Source organism: Salvelinus alpinus, chromosome 4, assembly GCF_045679555.1.
Source record: "Salvelinus alpinus chromosome 4, SLU_Salpinus.1, whole genome shotgun sequence".
In the NCBI taxonomy this organism is placed as follows: Eukaryota; Metazoa; Chordata; class Actinopteri; order Salmoniformes; family Salmonidae; genus Salvelinus; species Salvelinus alpinus.
In genome coordinates, this window is record NC_092089.1 from 78,867,532 (window position 1) to 78,882,183 (window position 14,652).

The 14,652-nt window shown below is 44.1% G+C and overlaps 2 protein-coding genes and 1 non-coding gene across 4 annotated transcripts in view; 2 read left to right on the forward strand and 1 right to left on the reverse strand.

Moving 5' to 3' along the window:
- Nucleotides 1-6,267, reverse strand: LOC139574508 (ubiquitin-conjugating enzyme E2 A). Its single transcript, XM_071399156.1, has 6 exons — nt 5,921-6,267; nt 5,514-5,594; nt 5,268-5,293; nt 1,249-1,338; nt 1,029-1,117; nt 1-851 (listed from the first exon to the last, which is right to left on the reverse strand). Exons 1-6 carry the CDS (start codon nt 5,962-5,964, stop codon nt 723-725), a joined length of 459 nt encoding a protein of 152 aa, XP_071255257.1. The 5' UTR covers nt 5,965-6,267; the 3' UTR covers nt 1-722.
- Nucleotides 6,268-10,746: 4,479 nt separating this feature from the next.
- trnae-uuc (transfer RNA glutamic acid (anticodon UUC)) lies at nt 10,747-10,818 on the forward strand. The gene has a single exon. It is a non-coding gene; the product is annotated as a tRNA-Glu (tRNA).
- Nucleotides 10,819-11,101: 283 nt separating this feature from the next.
- Nucleotides 11,102-14,652, forward strand: part of elf1 (E74-like ETS transcription factor 1) — an 81,112-nt gene continuing 77,561 nt past the window's right edge. For both annotated transcript variants that reach the window (XM_071399159.1, XM_071399158.1), the window contains exon 1: nt 11,102-11,764. The gene's annotated coding sequence lies outside the window, so the exon portion shown is untranslated. The remainder of the gene's footprint in view (nt 11,765-14,652) is intronic.

Below are 14,652 nucleotides of genomic sequence, written 5' to 3' on the forward strand. Positions count from 1 at the left end.
TTGAATGTATCATTTTTATTTACAAGAAAATGTACAGTTTGTTAGATACAACTGCACATTTTACACAGATTACATTCCCATGTGGTATTCGTAATTACGTCATGAGGGCATCAAGTACAGACAACCTTTACCTTGATACATTGAGTTCTGTGCATGAGAAAAAGTTTGCCTGCTCTGAGAATTTGTGGTAATTTGTCAATCATCCTCATAAATATGCTTTTGCACTAGCGTTACAGGACTTGCATTTAAAAGTGCACCAAGTATGTTCCTTAACGAAACACTTGAATCCTGTTGGAGATATCATTCAAAGAGCCATTCAATTCATAAAACAAAGCCCCAACAAGAACATGGTTTGTGCATGTAAAAAGGTAGGGTTTTGAAATTGACATTGGTTGGAAAAAAGTCCATGACAGGTGTTCGTCAAATTGTTTCTTAGTTGGAATACTATCATACTACAGCTCCAAAAAGGCAAACGTGTGAAAGCTAGAAACAAAACATTCAAACCACAGCAAAACCCCTCAAACTTCTGAATATACACAATTATCTGAATCAATACAGCAAAATCACACTACTAGCCAAAGACTTAAAACACTAAAATGACAAGAGTAACTCCTGACCCTGATTCAAACCATGTGTATTTCATTTCCTTTGAGATATTTTTCTTCTGTTCTCTTTTTGACTTGAGGCTGGATATTGTTCATACTTTGTGAACGGTGAGGGTGTCAACAATCACGCCAACTCTGTTCCACGATGGCAGACACCCGCTTCTCGTACTCCCGCTTGTTCTCCTGGTACAGCTGAGCCGCCTGGCTGTTGGCTGGGCTGTTGGGATTCGGCTCATCCAGTAAAGACTAGGACGATGCAATAGTAGACACTTCAGTAGCAATAGTATTCTGGCACCCTTGACTAGATTTTTAAAATTCAAATAGTTTCAAACACCGTTATTTGAGAAAAAAATGTAAGCACAAAAGGAGCTTTACAATTCAAGTAAGTATTTCATGAAGATTCATGGTTAATGCTGAGTATACCTGTATTGAAGTTAGAATTGAAGAAACATCATAAGTTGGACTCCAGCGGTTCTGAAGAATGTCCAAGCATATACTACCATCTGCGTAGACTGTACAATACAGAACATACATTTACTCCATAACAAAGACTGGTGGATTGTGTTGACAAAGATTCAGCTGTTCCACTATAAAATGATCCTGTAAGCAATAAGCATGTTAAAAAAAATTAAATAATACGTACCGTTTGGATGAAACATTTTGGAGACAAAACGCACAGTTGGAGGCTTATTAGGGTATTCCTCTGTGAATTCTATTGTGAGTTTGAAAGTTCCTGAAAATAAAGGATATGAGAATATTAATTATCAAGTGGGCACTAAAACAATCACACAATGGTAACCGGTTAGCTTGACAATGACCACAAATGGATCTGGGACCAGGCCAAAACAGAATGGCTTAGAACAAATTCAAAGTTGTCTTGCTGCAAAATGTTTTCAGCAACCAAATAGCATACTGTAATTGGCCACTAAATTGTTACCATTTCAATAAAATAACATACACATCCTAAAGCACAAGTGTACATAAATGCAACTCAATGAGGGACATTTGCTAGAATGGAGGATTACTGGTGGGTCTGATATGCATATTCATTAACAGATGATGTCAAACAGATACAATCCCCTGGTTTTGACCCCAAGCGTTAACCCATATTTCACAGGATTCATTCACTTGCTGGCAGGCAGTAATCTCAGCGATTTAACAGGTCAGCTGGATTACTGTAGTAGTTCTGATAATACACCACCTGGTCTACAATGTCAAATCAAAAAGGTTTATTGGTTGTGTACACAGTTTAGCAGTTATAGTGGGTACAGCAAAATGCTTATGTTACTAGTTCTTAACAACGCAGCACAATGTCAAACAAGTACACAAATAATTAAAACAAATATTTAGAAATTTTATTTGTCACATACACAAGGTTAGCAGATGTTAATGTGAGTGTAGCAAAATGCTTGTCCTTCTAGTTCCAACAGTGCAGTAATATCTAACAAGTAATCTAACAATTCCACAACAACTACCTAATACACACAAATCTAAAGGGGTGAATGAGAATATGTACATGTAAGTATATGGATGAGCCATGGCCGAGCGGCATAGGCAAGGTGCAATAGATGGTATAAAATACAGTATATACACACATGTGAGTAATGTAAGATATGTAAACATGATTAAAGTGGCATTATTTAGACTGCATTGTATAAAGTGACTACTGTTTGGGTCTCAATGTAGGCAGCAGCCTCCGAGTTAGTGATTGCCGTTGAGCAGTCTGATGGCCTTGAGACAGAAGCTGTTCTTCAGGCTCTTGGTCCCAGCTTTGATGCACCTGTACTGACATCGCCTTCTGGATGGTAACAGTGTGAACAGGCAGTGGCTCGGGTGGTTGATGTCATTGATCTTTTTGGCCTTCCTGTGACATCGGGTGCTGTAGGTGTCATGGAAGGCAGGTAATTTGCCCCCGGTGCTGCGTTGTGTAGACCGCACCACCCTCTGGAAAGCCTTGCGGTTGAGGGCAGTGCAGTACCAAGCTGTAATACAGCCCGACAGGATGCTCTCAATTGTGCATCTGTAAAAGTTTGTGAGGGTTTTGGGTGACAAATTTCTTCAGCCTCCTGAGGTTGAAGAGGCGCTGTTCCACCTTCTTCACCCCGCTGTGTGTGAGTGGACCGTTTCAGTTTGTCGGTGATGTGCACGCTAAGGAACTTAAATCTTTCCACCTTCTACACTGCTGTCCCTTCGATGTGGATAGGGGGTGCTCCCTTTGCTGAAGTCCACGATCATCGCCTTTGTTTTGTTGACGTTGAGTGAGAGGTTGTTTTCCTGACACCACACTCCGAGGGCCCTCACCTCCTCCATGTAGGCTGTCTCGTCGTCGGTGGCCCATCAGAAAGTCCAAGACCCAATTGCACAGGGCGGGGTTGAGACCCTGTTGTGACTAGTCTCTCAAAGCGCTTCATGATGACAGAAGTGAGTGCGACGGGGCTGTAGTCATTTAGTTTAGTTCCTTGCCTTCTTGTGTACAAGAACAATGGTAGCCATCTTGAAGCATGTGGGGACAACAGACTGGGATAGGGAGCGATTGAATATGTCCGTAAACACACCAGCCAGCTGGTATGCACATGCTTTGAGGACGCGGCTAAGGATGCCGTCAGGGCCAGCAGCCTTGCGAGGGATAACACGTTTAAATGTTTTACTCACGTTAGCCACAGAGAAGAAGACGGGGGTGCGCAGTCCTTGTTAGCGGGCCGCGATGGTGGCACTGTATTATCCTCAAAGCGGGCAAAGGTGTTCAGTTTGTCTGGAAGCGTAATGTCGGTGTCAGTTACGTGGCTAGATTTCTTTTAGTCTGCAATTTCCTGTAGAACCTGCCACATACGTCGTGTCTGAGCCGTTGAATTGCGACTCCACCTTGTCCCTGTACTGGCATTTCGCTTGTTTGATTGCCTTGGAGGGAATAGCTACACTGTTCATATTCAAACATATTCTCAGACCGCTTTCCATGGTTAATGCGGTGGAACATATTCCTGTCCGCATGATCAAAACAATCTTGAAGTGTGGCTTCCGATTGGTCGGACCAGCGTTGAATGGTTCTCGTCACTGGTACATCTGGTTTGAGTTTCTGCCTATAAGACGGAAGGAGCAAGATGACGTCGTGGTGGGATTTGCCGAAGGGAGGGCTTTGTATGCATTACGGAAGTTAGAGTAGCAGTGGTCAAGGGTATTGCGCATGCGCTTAGCGCAATCAATATGCTGATAGAATTTAGGTAGCCTTGTTCTCAAAGTTGCTTTGTTAAAATCCCCAGCTACAATAAATGCAGCCTCAGGATGTATGGTTTCCAATTTCCATATAGTGAAGTTCCTTGATGGCTGTCTTGGTGTCTGCTTGAGGGGGAATGTACACAGATGTGACTATAACTGACGAGAATTCTCTTGGTAGGTAAAATGGACTTGATTGGAAGGAATTCTAGATCGGGTGAGCAGAAGGACTTGAGTTCCTGTATGTTGTTATGATTACACCATGAGTCGTTAATCATAAAGCATACACCCCGCCCTTCCTTTTCCCAGAGAGGTGTTTATCTCTGTCGGCACGATGCATGGAGAAGCCCGATGGCTGAACCGATTCTGACAACATATCAAGAGAGAGCCATGTTTCTGTGAAACAGAGAATATTACAGTCTCTGATGTCTCTCTGGAAGGCAACCGTTGCTCGAATTTCGTCTACCGTGTTGTCAAGAGACTGGACATTGGCGAGTACTATACTCGAGAGCGGTGTGCACGTCTGCGAAGCCTGGCCAAGTGGCCGCTTCGTCTGCGGCGTCGTTGTTGTTTTGGATCGCCTACTGGAATTAGCGCCATTGTCCTGGCTGGTGGTCCGAACAGAGGATCTGCGTCGGGAAAGTCCTATTCCTGGTCGTAATGTTGGTAAATTGATGTTGCTCTTATATCCAATAGTGCTTCCCGGCTGTATGTAATAAAACTTATTATTTCTTACATTGTTACCCCAGGAAATCTTACATAAAAAAACAAAATACTGCATAGTTTCCTAAGAACTCGGTGCCATGCTGTACTGTCAGAACAAATCCAATTAATACTGTAAAAGTAACCCAACTGCAATCTATACATATACACTGGATGAATTTACACAAAATATATTAAAAATGGCACACACAGCAGTAGATATATTATAGTGAGCTATGTCAAGAATCCAGTATATAAATAAATGTGATGTGTATAAACAGTAACTAAAATGCAATGTACAGTAGTAGAAATATTAGTATAAACCGGCAAGAATACAGTATTTAAATACACAGCACAAAACCAAGGAAACATTTATAGAAATGCAGGAAATTAGCTTCCAGACTAGAGCCCAGAATATAAATATATATGTGAACGGTGTGTACAGCCAGTATGGACAGTATATGAATAGAAAAGGTGTGTAAAGCAGTAGTTATATAGGATGATCATGAGCCATGACTAGAATACTGTATATACACAAAGTGGGTAAACATTAAAGTGGCCAGTGTTCAATGGCTAAGTTATGTACATATGGCAGTAGTACTAGTACTGCTAGTACTGTTCCAACAGGTCTCCCATGCAATTAAATAGTCCATATCATGGTACTGATCACTTCCGTTTGAGTTGTCAAACACATGCACAAGAATGTACCAGCTACAAAAAAAGTAAACACATAGCTAGCGAGCTATTTACCGTCTTCAAAAGGTGTTCCCTCTGGGCTGGGGAAGAGAGAAAAGAGTTCACTTTAGATAGTTAATGTTAGTTTGATAACTTTAATATGTTAGGGACAAGAGGTTCAATGTTAATTTCTTTAAAATTAACAGATAATTCATAAGAATACCCTACTTTGGATACATGTTACGACATGTCATTGATTTTGCGGGTAACGTTAATCATCTATTTCTAGCTAGCTACTACTTTTATAGTCCAGTCACTTACCCAAAAATTACGGCATTCCATACCATGATATTGTTTTCCGACGGGGCTCCACTAACTCCTGCAGGAGGGTCCTCTTGAAGCCTGAGAAATAATATTATTTTCGATGCTTAATTAGCAAACGTTAGTAGTTCGCTAACTAGCTAATTAAAATAGGCTAACGTTAGCAGCAGTAGCCAGGCCAGTTAACTACAACTTCAAAATATTCAGCTGTAATGTTATCTTTACGTTAACAATCCATGTGTTAGTAACTTATTTATCAAGTAGCTAGTATCTTATGCTATCCAGTAACTGTTAAGATGTTTGAGGACATTTCGCAAAAAAAAGGTAAATTCAGCTAGTTAGCAACAGTCAGACAAACGCTTCACCTAGACATCCAAGCTAGCTAGCAAGCAGCTCCTCACACATACCGCTTAAAATCTCTCATTAAACGTCGTCTTGCTGGAGTTGACATCTTATTCAGTTGAACTAAAACGTACGCATACGGTTACAAGTCACACGTTTTAAAACAAACGATTTTCACAGTAATGATTATATTTCCCACGATAACGTTAAGTTTCCACAATCTTTAGCTAAACGTTAGCGTCTTTCTCCCCCTCAGGCAGGAGTTGGCTGGGCTAGCCACTACTAACGTTACCACTCACAAGGAAAAGAGGGGTGAGTATTGGTATGGTTCTTTTTTTTCTTTATTTGTTTCTGCTTGTTCTTCAAGATTTGTATGGCGGATCGGATCCAACTTTTAGGTGCATACACCGCCACCTACTGTACTGGTGTGGGAGTTAATTCACGGCTTACCTACATTACATTCTTGAAACGGTAATACAAATTGGGAAAATTGTCAGTGGTGTCATACTTGAGTAAAAGTAAATATACCATAATAGAAAATTACTCAAGTAAAAGTGAAAGTCACCCAGTAAAATACTACTTGAGTAAAAGTATTTGGTTTAAAATATAGTTCATGTCATGGTTCCACCTGTCACCAGAGGGCGGCAGAGACCGTCCTAGAGACGGTTGTCCTTTGCAGAAGCTTGAATTGTTAACCATGTGCGTTCGTTTCCTGAGTGAGTTTTCGAGACTTAGTGTTTGTTGGTTTTTCAAGTTTACTGTGATCCTGTGGCTACCGTTTCTCAGTAAAGTATAATTTTTTATCCTTAACCACTGATTCCTCGTCTGGTCTCTTCTCTGCACCTGGGTCCAATCTTACCACGTCACAGCAAGCCTCTGCCTCAACATGGACCCAGCAGAGATCACCGAGATCCAGAATGCTATAACCCAACAAGGAGCACTGTTGGGGCGGCAGCAAGAGCACCTCAACCAAATATCAGAGACCCTCCGGGCACACGGCATTGCTGAGCTGCAACCAGTCTTCAACCACCCAGTCTATGGACGAGAAGCGGCAAGCCAACTGTTCAACCTCTGCCAAGGGGCCAGACCAGTGGCTTCGTCTTTGAGTTCCGCACCCTCGCCGCACAGTAGGTGGAACACTGAGGCACTGGTCACCGCTTTCCAGCAGGGTCTGTCTAACTCCATCAAGGATGAACTGGCCGCTCGGGAACTGATAGAGGACCTCGAGTCCCTGATAACGCTGGCCATCAATTTCGACAACCGCATCCGAGAATGTGTGAGACAGTGTTTTTTTGACACCGCCCCCGTATCCCGGTTTCCGGAGCCCCCCAAGCCCAGCATTGAGGAGCCCAGGCAGCTGGGACGCACACGTCTGAGCCCACAGGAACGTGACAGGCGTATGCACAACGGCTGCTGCCTCTACTGCAGAGGTCTCCGCCACCTCTATTAAACATATACAGAGTTGATGGGAAACGCTGGGGCTCGCCAGGACAAGGGTAGACCCGGACGAGCTGTGCAGTTACACCCCAGCTACCTGGTCACCGTCTGACACTACCCACAACCCTCCATTGGGACAACCGTCAGCACCACATTCAAGCCTTAGTGGACTCCGGGGCCACGGATAAATTGAACACCAAAACTTTTCCGCTCTCCCTCCCGAGTACTTCAACGTCCGGGAGGCCTTCAGTAAGAGGCAATCCTCCACCCTCCCTCCTCATCGTCTATATGACTGCGCCATATAACTCCTACCTGGCTCCACCCATCCTGGGGCCGTCTGTACTTCCTGAAGCAGCAGTCATGGACAATTACATCTGGGAGTCGCTGGAGGCAGGTTTCATTCGCTCCTCTACATCCCCAGCTGGTGCTGGCTTCTTCTTCGTGGGAAAGAAGGATGGAGGTCTGCATCCATGCATTGATTACAGAGGGCTGAACAGGATTAGGATTAAGAATCGTTACCCCCTTCCCGAGTGGGCTCCCGAGTGGCGCAGCGGTCTAAGGCACTGCATACCAGTGCTAAAGGCGTCACCACAGACATCCTGGTTTGAATCCAGGCTGTATCACAACCGGTTTTGATTGGGAGTCCCATAGGGAAGTGCACAATTGGCCCAGTGTTGTCTGGGTTTTGCCGGTGTAGGCCGTCATTGAAAATAAAAATTTGTTCTTAACTGTCTTGCTTAGTTAAATGTTATAAAAATAAATAAATAAGAATAATTACCCCTGATATCTGCCACCTTGGAATTGGCCCTTGGGCCCCAATTCTTCATCAAACTGGACCTCCGCAACGCTTACAATCTGGTGAGAATCAGGGAAGGAGATGAATGGAAGACTGCCTTAAACACCCCAAGTGGCCACTATAAGTATTTAGTCATGTCCTTTGGATTATCGAACTCACCGGCAGACCTCCAAGCATTGGTCAATGACACGCTTAGGAATATGTTGAATCGGTTCGTCTTTGTTTACGACATCCTGATCTTCTCCAAGACCCTTCCAGAACACATCCTGCACGTCCGCCCAGTCCTGAGACGCCTCCTGCAGAGTCAACTATACATCAAGATAGAGAAGTGAGTTCCATGTATCCCAAGTTTCTTTCCTGGGCCACATTATCTCTACCTCTGGCATCCAAATGGACCTCTACCTCTGGCATCCAAATTCAACTTCACACTAGCCTATCGCTCGAGATCCAAGAATCAGAAAGCAGACGCCCTATCCAGCCAACACAATGTCTCTAACAAGGAGAAGGACTCTGAGCCCATCATCCCCAGCTCCCGCATTGTGGCCCCCGTGATATGGAGTATTGAGACCACGGTGCGACGAACCCAGACCCGAGAACCTGACCCCGGCAGGGGTCCCACTAACAGACTTTATGTTCCGCGATCAGCCCGTTCCTGAGTACTACAATGGGGACACTCCTCTAAATTAACTGGGTATCCAGGGGTTAATCGGACACTGGAGTTCCTGAGGCGGAAATTCTGGTGGCCCAACATGATTAAAGATGTGAGATCCTTCGTTACGGCCTGCTCCACCTGTGCCCAAAGCAAGTCCTCACGACTGCGACTGGCTGGGTTGCTCCAACCCCTGTCCATCCCCAGCCAGCCCTGGTCCCACCTGTCTGTAAACTTTATCATATGGTTACCCCCATCCCAAGGGCTTACCATTATACTGATGGTCAACGATCGGTTTTCCAAGGCAGCCCATTTCATCGCCTTACCCAAGTTGCCCTCAGCGAAGGAGACCGCTGATCTCATGATTACCCATGTCTTTCGACTACACGGACTTCCCCAGGACATTGTCTAGGATTGTGGGCCCCAGTTCGTCGCACGATATTGGAAAGCCTTCTGCTCCCTGTTGGGGCGTCGGTGAGTCTCTCCTTGGGGTTCCACCCACAGTCGAATGGGCAAACGGAGTGGGCCAACCAGGAGTTGGAGAAGTTCCTCCGCTGTTTTGTCTCCTCCCAGGCCAGCAACTGGAGCACATTCCTCGTCTGGGCAGAGTATGCTCACAACACACTGCCGAACTCGTCCACTGGACTGTCGCCGCTCAAGTGTCAGTTCTGGTTCGACCCCGCCCCCCTATTTCCTGAATAATAGGCCAAAGCGGGGGTGCCATCAGCCGAGGCGTTCATTAGACGATAGCACAATCCTCCTTGCTCCACTCCTCTGCCCGACACCAAGGCAAACCGTCACCGAAGGCCTTTTCGGGCTCCTCCGACCGGGTCAACGGGTGTGGCTGTCCACCCGTGATCTTCCCTTACAGGTGGACTCACGGAAGCTCGCTCCACGCTACAAAGGACCATTCAAGATCCTGAGTCGCATCAACCCTATCGTCTCCAGCTTCCCAGGTCTATGAGGGTCTGTCCATCCTTCCATGTCTCCCGTCTCAAGCTGGTAAGGACCAGTCCCTTCTCTCCCCCCACAACTGCACCTCCGCCTGCTCGACTTGTTGATGGTCCCCCGGCCTACACTGTCCAGCGTCTGTTGGAGGCTCATCGAGTACAAGAAACCCTGCAGTACCTGGGGGACTGGGAGGGCTACAGCCCTGATGGGTGGGCGTGGGTGCCTGCCCGGGACATCCTGGAGGAAGGAATGATTTATAAAATGGACCACCCTTGGCCGGAAATTCGTCACTCGTTCATCATGCGATGATTTTGTTTTCAGCCACCGGTAACTTGTGGGTGCTTCATATGCGCTACAGTCAGTTATGATTGCATGTCTACATATATTAACTATATAATTATTAATATATGCCTACTGTATGATAGCTGACAAATTAATTAGCTAACTAATGTTAGCCTGCCTCATTGGAACGTCTGAATAAGGAAAATGTTTTATTTCTACAATTTCCAAAAGATAACCAAACAAAAACATTTACTTAGACAGCTGTGCCACTCGGGAGCCCATATAAAGTGTTTTTTCTCAAAGTTGCCGGGATGTTACGTGTCCTACTTATAGTTACTTAAATTCGACACTCATTGACCTCCATACAACAACAACTCGTTTGGTGAGCGAAAAAACGCAACCTGTTGGAGAAGACAGATTTTGGGCCCCCTCATGCTTCGCCTCTTCCTCTCTGTTTATAGCAACTGTTTTTTAGTACATTGCACAAGTTACATGAAGTCGACCCTAGGTGGGGTTGAATTGCCATGGATAGCAGAAATGTGGAGATGTGTTAAATTCAGACTATTTTAAAACAAGGTTATCTACAGGCTACCCATCTGTAATAATCTAGAAAATTATAATGGTAAAACTCTTTATACAATGACCCTACTGGGCAATGTAGGCCAGTTTAGGAGAGTCAGCCAACTATAATCGACGTGTTCACAATTATTTATTCTCTCACTATTCCTATGCAGGTCAGATATAAATATATACGTTTGCCCTTTTGGCGTATCTGTTCCCATATGGTCTAGCGGTTAGGATTCCTGGTTTTCACCCAGGCGGCCCGGGTTCGACTCCCGGTATGGGAATTCATTATTTTAATATGGTCTCGTTCATGTATAGCAACATGTAGTTGTTTCACAATAAATTGTAAAACTGCTCACAGAGAGGAGGACCAGTGTGTTTATCAGTTATTATGCTAAAAACTCTGCAACAATATCTGAAGTCTGGAATGTATATTGTTCAACTGGACAACACAGTTGTTTATAACATGAAGTAAATTCCCGAAGTAGGAAATGTACCGAAAATGCGATCCGTCTGAAGTGGGCGGGATTCAAAGTGTACTGTTATTTTGATATTCTAAGGGACAATGTGCATTTATCTGTTTCAATGTATCAATCTGAGCCAACATCCTTGCGTTCTATATTTGATGTTTTTTTTATAGGCATGGAATTCCATAATGTTCGCGATTGTAAATCTAGTTGGCGTTAACACAATCTGCTATAGAGAATACTTCAAATTATAAAAACGAAGTGTCTATATCATTTTCGGTTCAGTTGAAATTCAGATAGGCCTAGTTTATTCTAGTCTATACCGGTAAGTTTTTAGTCTTCTTAATAAGAGTAACCAACATGACATAATTTTTTTCATAACGTCCTGTTTCTCCATAGTTTTTAATGCTAGACAATCATGTATTATGGTTTCTTTTACGCCTGTTACGTCAGGTTAGGGAAAATGTGACTGGTAGGAATTCCCCACGCATCAGCTTTCCGTAAGAAAAAAAGAAGAAAAAAACGGTGTAACCTTTCGTCAAGCACGAGAAAGTAGTGAAACTGGAGTTGCCTCAGTCGTTGTGCTGTACCGACGATGTCGAGCTTACATCTCACATTTGAAGGGGGAATATTACCAAGATGCTGATAAGTGCCTACTGAAGATATTTGGCTACTGGCCGATGTTGATGAAGCCATCATTCATGAGGCATAAGACATTGGAATGTTAAATGTCTGACGCTAGGCTATAAGATAAGGACTAAAGGTGAGTCTTCCCTACTCGAATAGCTAATGATGTACTTCTGTTTTGTTTATGCTGTCTTGACTATTAGTCTGGAATGTGTATTAATCTAACAGTTGTGTTACCACCTCCCAAGCAGTCCCTCCCAAGCAGTCCCTTATTTTCTAGAACCCTCCCTTTCAATAAGTTTATGAGAGGTATTTAGTAACGTGTTATATTTTTTAAATCCATTTTCATATAGCATACATAAGATATTTATTTATGTAAATCCACAACAAAGTAAATAAGAAGTTTATAACTTAAACTGTATATTCACCTAGGCTACTACAGATATGGACTACTTTAATTTCTCAAATTCAAGAGTTCTATTAAACCAATGTTCTGCCACTGACCCCACATTTGATGTGAAAAGCCTCCAGTCTGAATAACCTACTGTTTCGCTTTATTAACCCTCCTCTTACGGATAAGCTGTGTCATTGTGCCACTACCATGCCTGCCATGTGACAGGGGTGCTGTGTGGTAAATGTGTGAAGCTGTTGTGTGCTGCTGACAGAGCTAGCCTGTCTCCAGTGTCTCCCGGGTCCAGTGGCCATTTGTGCTTCATGTGAGTGTGAGGGATCAATTATACAGTCCTGAAAGAAATGGATTGTTAATGTTTTCTCTGTTATGTAAAGAGGAGTTCAACTGCACCCTATTGTTGCCATCAGAAGTATTAGACATCACATTAATAAAGCATAACCAATAGCTCTTCAGACTCTGAATTTACTATTGGAGAATAGTCTGTCATTGCACCAGTGCTTCTAATTTCCTCTGATTATTAGAAATGGCATGCGGTACCATTATCAATGTTCCACTACTCTATCTTGAAGTTTGTCATTCAGTTCAAGAGGTTGAGAAAGACCCCCTTTTTCTGGGGCACTTGTCTGAACCATGTCTGCTCATCATGGTCATCTAACATGTTCATGCTTATTTTCATGTAATAAACGACCTTCACCCTCCAAAAAATGTGATGCTTGGATCTCCACTAAACCATGTTTTCTCAAATGACTTGAGCTCCTCAACATATCTGTGGCCAATATAAATGTTTGCCAGATGTTTACATTTTTCGGTTAAGATGCTGGCCTCAGGGACATTGCAAGCTGAGAAATCTCATTGGCCTTCCGTGCCTGCTGTTGTCCGGAGAAAGGGAGGGGCGAGACAGGGGAATACTTGTGCTTTTGTTATCCGGTGGGGGGTGGGCAGGGGGGGGGGGATTCTTGCGGTTCTCAGCTCAGCCCGTTAGCAACAGAGATCAGCTGGTCCCTCTGACCCCACCTCTCCTCCACTCCCCCCCCCCCCCCCCCTGCAACACAGCCCGCCTATCCCAGAGGCCTGGCAGATAATTGGAAATCTCAGTCTTCTGAAACCAATTATCTCCAACAAGAGCTCCTAAATATACTTGTCTGCAGTGTAGTGGTCTCTAGCATATGTTGCATGCACAGACTTCATGCATAGTTTTTAAAAAATCCCATGGTGCCTGCCTCACTCCACACTCCTCACTCCCACCCTCTCCCTCCTTCCCTCTCTCTCTCGGCCTTGACAGTCATGTGCATCAATGACCCTACCTTCTCTGCCTTTGAACTTTGTTACTGAAGGGATTTCTCCCGCACAAAGGGACTTTGAGGGACTAACTTCCCTCGCCTTTCATGAGACAGTGCTTGTATTAACATGATGACAACAGGCCAGGCATCAGGTTGCAGTTGATAGTGTGTTTATACACACTGACTGGGAACACTAGCCTCTGTGACTGCCTGGCTGGTGCAAATGGTATCCCTGGTACTTATGGTGTGACCGTGATGTCACCATCAGCAGGGCACAGCAGCCCAAGCCGCTGAGGAGTGACTCGGTGACGATGACTCCAGACAATGGGAGAGCTGTGCTCCTTTGTACTCCATAGTATTGAGGGTTCCTGTCATTGTCACAGCATGAGTCTTGAGGTTTTTCTTAACCGGCAGAGAGCTGCCCTAATGGGCTCCTGGATATCGATCTTACCAGCTCACTTGTATCAGACTTTTATGCTGCGTCTGAAGCACCACTATAGCCTCACAAAGGACAGATACCTTACATAGTGGCCTTGACAGAGACAGGTGAGTGAATGAAATGACTCTTGTGTTTGTCATATCCTTTTTGGTCAGGGTTCAAGTTAGATGATGTGGGAAACATATGCTCTATCAGATCCCCTGAAAAAGTTTTACATTAGAAGCCCCTGTAATGTCTCTTGAGATGCCTGGTTTGAAGTCTTCTTTCCAATCAAGTCCAGTGATCAGTCTCTGAGGTAAATTAGTGTAATTTAACACCTGTCAAGTAACCACAAGGTGGCAATGTTTATATGTTTCTCTGACTATGTAAACAAGTATGTAAGTTGACCGAAATGTGAAGTGACTCACTCAAATAAAGGAACCAAATTTACACAGAGAACCTGAAACAAAATCGTCATACTTCCCTTTTTCACACCGAAGATATCTAACTGTGGCCGCCCGTTTCTGTTGAAAGACAGTGGGGGAACTTGCTTTGTAAAGTTCCTTATTTCACAGTGATTTGGTTTCAACAGCTCTGTCACCTGAGTTCTCCGTCCTCTGATATCTCAGTAGGCAGCGCTACAGCCAAGCGGCAAAAGTGACGTCAAAGAGAAATGGGAGCCAGGGGAAATTCCACCTGTAACCCCATCCAGCCTGCATGTTGCCTCACACAATGTGAAGCATTTGACTCCAGTCCAAACAATAAAAATGGACTCCATATCTCCATATGTACTGTCATCAGGTTAACCTCAGTGTTGATGTCTTGTAAACTACATAACGTGTCTTGTTTGGCCAAGATATACTGATGTTAGAGGTCATATATGTTAACCAGCTCCAAAACAACAATGCAATGTC

What these genes read in the sequence shown, in the direction of transcription:
- LOC139574508 (XM_071399156.1), bottom strand. Translation starts at nt 5,964, where the DNA reads ATGTCAACTCCAGCAAGACGACGTTTAATGAGAGATTTTAAGCG. An exon ending in GGGAACACCTTTTGAAGACG is followed by an intron (nt 1,339 to 5,267) that starts GTAAATAGCTCG and finishes CTTTATTTTCAG; the next exon opens with GAACTTTCAAACTCACAATA. An exon ending in CAATTCTAACTTCAATACAG is followed by an intron (nt 852 to 1,028) that starts GTATACTCAGCA and finishes GCATCGTCCTAG; the next exon opens with TCTTTACTGGATGAGCCGAA.